Consider the following 2,594-nt stretch of genomic DNA (forward strand, 5'->3'; position numbering starts at 1 on the left):
TGAGGGTATCCTTGATGAAAATATGAGAAAGGAACAGACTTTTATAGATAATTTGCTACAGAAGAATATATCTTCATACAACTACCTGAGAAAAGTAGGGAATATAAAATCCCACTGTATCTTGTTTGTTGATTATTAAAAGCAAACAGATGAATATTTGACTTGGTAGAACAAAATGCAGCCTTATAAGAACTATTGCAATTCAATTTTCATTTATGAAGAATCATTTATTTTTAAAAAATTTTGTTTTCAGTTCTAATTCTCTCCCTTCATTCACTGAGAAGGCAAGAAATATAACACCCATTATTTATATAAAACATATGTCTATATTTAGCCATGTTGTGAAAAAAAAGGAAAATCAAATGAAACAATACGTCTTGATCTGCACGTAGAGTTCCTCAGTTTTCTTTCTCTGGAGATGAACAGCATTTTTCATCAGGAATCCTTTGGAATTATTGTGGATCATTGTATTGATCAGAGTAGCTAAGCCTTTCATAGTTGATTATTGCTACAGTAGTGTACAATAGTATTCCAGTATATTCATATACCAGAATTTGATCAAACATTCTACAATAGATGATCACCCATTTTCTAGGTTTTTGCTCTCACAAAAGCCAAATGCAGCTTAGCCCACTCTCTTTCAATTTTTGACCTATTGGTACACTGGGTTGACCATTTGCCATATGCCATGTTCCAGACAGTAGGCATTTTTCCATTTGATTTTTCCTGTGTGAAATCTTAGGCCAATATGTTTTGTGTGGTTGTGAATCTTATTTCATCACACAATATTCATAGCTAAAAATTTCTTTAAAAGAGAATAAAAGCTCCATTCCAGAATTTGAAATTTAAGTCTAAAATATAATTGATTGCTAGATGTGATTAACATATTGATTTTAATTTACTTGGAGGCATATATGACTGAAAGCAAAGACCCATCTTAGCATCATGTGTATTAGTAGAAGGGATATGAGAAGAGCTGGAATTTATTGAAATTGGAATTTATACCATATTATGAGTGGGAAAAAGATACTTTACAATCAGCCTTCAGTTTACCTTTCCATTTTTATTTAAATTTGTATTTCTTTACACTATTCATTTTGGCCAAATTGAACTGAGTTGTTTTCTGAACTTTTCATTCCATCACCCACCTGGTATGTTTGCTCAAGCCCAAGGCCAGAAATGTACTTTATCCTCATTTGTGCCTCTCAGAATTTTCATCTTGATTTTAAGGCTCAACTGACGGAACAATTTTCTCTGATATCTCTAGTTATATGTGCTCCACTTGTATTTACTTTTCTGTGTATGCTTTATAGCCCTTGTGGAATTGTTTTTGGTTTTGCCAATTTTTTAATACGCTTGTTTGAATAAGTTGAATTTAAAAGCAATTGAAGGCACATTTTGTGGACTTTGAGGTGTTTCTTAGGGCTAACTTCCTTGTTTCCATGGCCTCATTTGCAGTTATTTTCCAAAAATCATCTAAAGATTATGAAAATGAAAGTGATTTTTTAAATTATGGAAGATGTATCAATATTTTTTATCCCCTTTTCAGAATATAAAAGCACACGAACTATGGCTGCTCAGGTTCCACCAAGCAACGCTTCAACTACACAGATATCTCCGGACTACAGCACCAATGGTAAAACTCTTTCCTTAGTAGTGTGGTGGTGAGGTGCACACACAGAGAATGCAGACCTCCTGTGCAGCAGGCTCCCAAGTTCTCCTTCTCCTTCTCTTCCTCCTCCTCCTCTTTCTTTTTCTTCTTCCTCTTCCTCCTCGCCATCTTTTTCCTCTTCCTCTTTCGCCTCCTTTTCCTTCTTCCTCCCCTTCTCTTCCTCTTTCTTCTCCTCCTCCTTCTCTTTCTGGGGAGGAAAATCATTTGGTAGGGTACCAATTGCTCCAACTTTGGGATTTTTTCCAAATGTTCATTCCATCAACGTGTATGTTCATAGAAATGGGAGTTATGCATAGCCTCAAACCGGTTCTGTGGGAGGAGGGAGGAGCTGCTTGAGAAAAGTCTTTATGATTCTCTTGTTTTTATGCCTAGAGACCTACTCCGTGTATGTACAGGTGGATACCAAGGCTGTCCTCTCCTGCTTTACTCACCAAATAAAAGAACTTGTAATGTTAACCTGGGAAATACACCTCAGGAACAAAATTCCCTGTATCCTGGCTTATAGAAAAGACAAGAATGAAACCAGGGAAACAAACTGCTCTGGTGAAGGAATAACCTGGGAATCTAGATCTGACTGGAACTATGGCCTTCAGATAAACCCAGTGACTATCAGGAATGATGGAGATTACAAATGTGTTTTTGTAACGCCTGAAGGGAATTTCCAATGTCTTCATCACCTCAGTGTGTTAGGTAAGGAACAGTTTCTGTTCTGGTTCTTATGGGTAACCAAATCCAGGCCTGGAAAAAAGGTAACTTTCTCAAAGCTACTAGCTCTCTATTATGTTCAGAAAAAAAAATCTCTTATCTTCCATAGTTCCTCCTCTAGTAAACCTGTCTAAGGAAGGGAATGACTCTATTGTGTGCAAGGCTGCTGTTGGGAAGCCGGCTGCCCAGATCACTTGGACTCCAGAAGGAGACTGCT

General features: G+C 36.8%; 1 protein-coding gene across 1 annotated transcript; it reads left to right on the forward strand.

Moving 5' to 3' along the window:
• Positions 1–1,549: 1,549 nt before the first annotated feature.
• On the forward strand, positions 1,550–2,588 carry LOC123254090 (cell surface glycoprotein CD200 receptor 1-like; the record flags this gene model as incomplete). Its single annotated transcript, XM_044683162.1, has 3 exons — positions 1,550–1,636; positions 2,045–2,362; positions 2,487–2,588. Coding segments are annotated over 3 exons (507 nt in total), but the record flags the coding sequence as incomplete, so codon positions are not given.
• Between the last annotated feature and the right edge of the window lie 6 nt (positions 2,589–2,594).

The sequence above is a fragment of the Gracilinanus agilis genome, unplaced genomic scaffold (assembly GCF_016433145.1).
Source record: "Gracilinanus agilis isolate LMUSP501 unplaced genomic scaffold, AgileGrace unplaced_scaffold14579, whole genome shotgun sequence".
Classification (NCBI taxonomy): Eukaryota; Metazoa; Chordata; class Mammalia; order Didelphimorphia; family Didelphidae; genus Gracilinanus; species Gracilinanus agilis.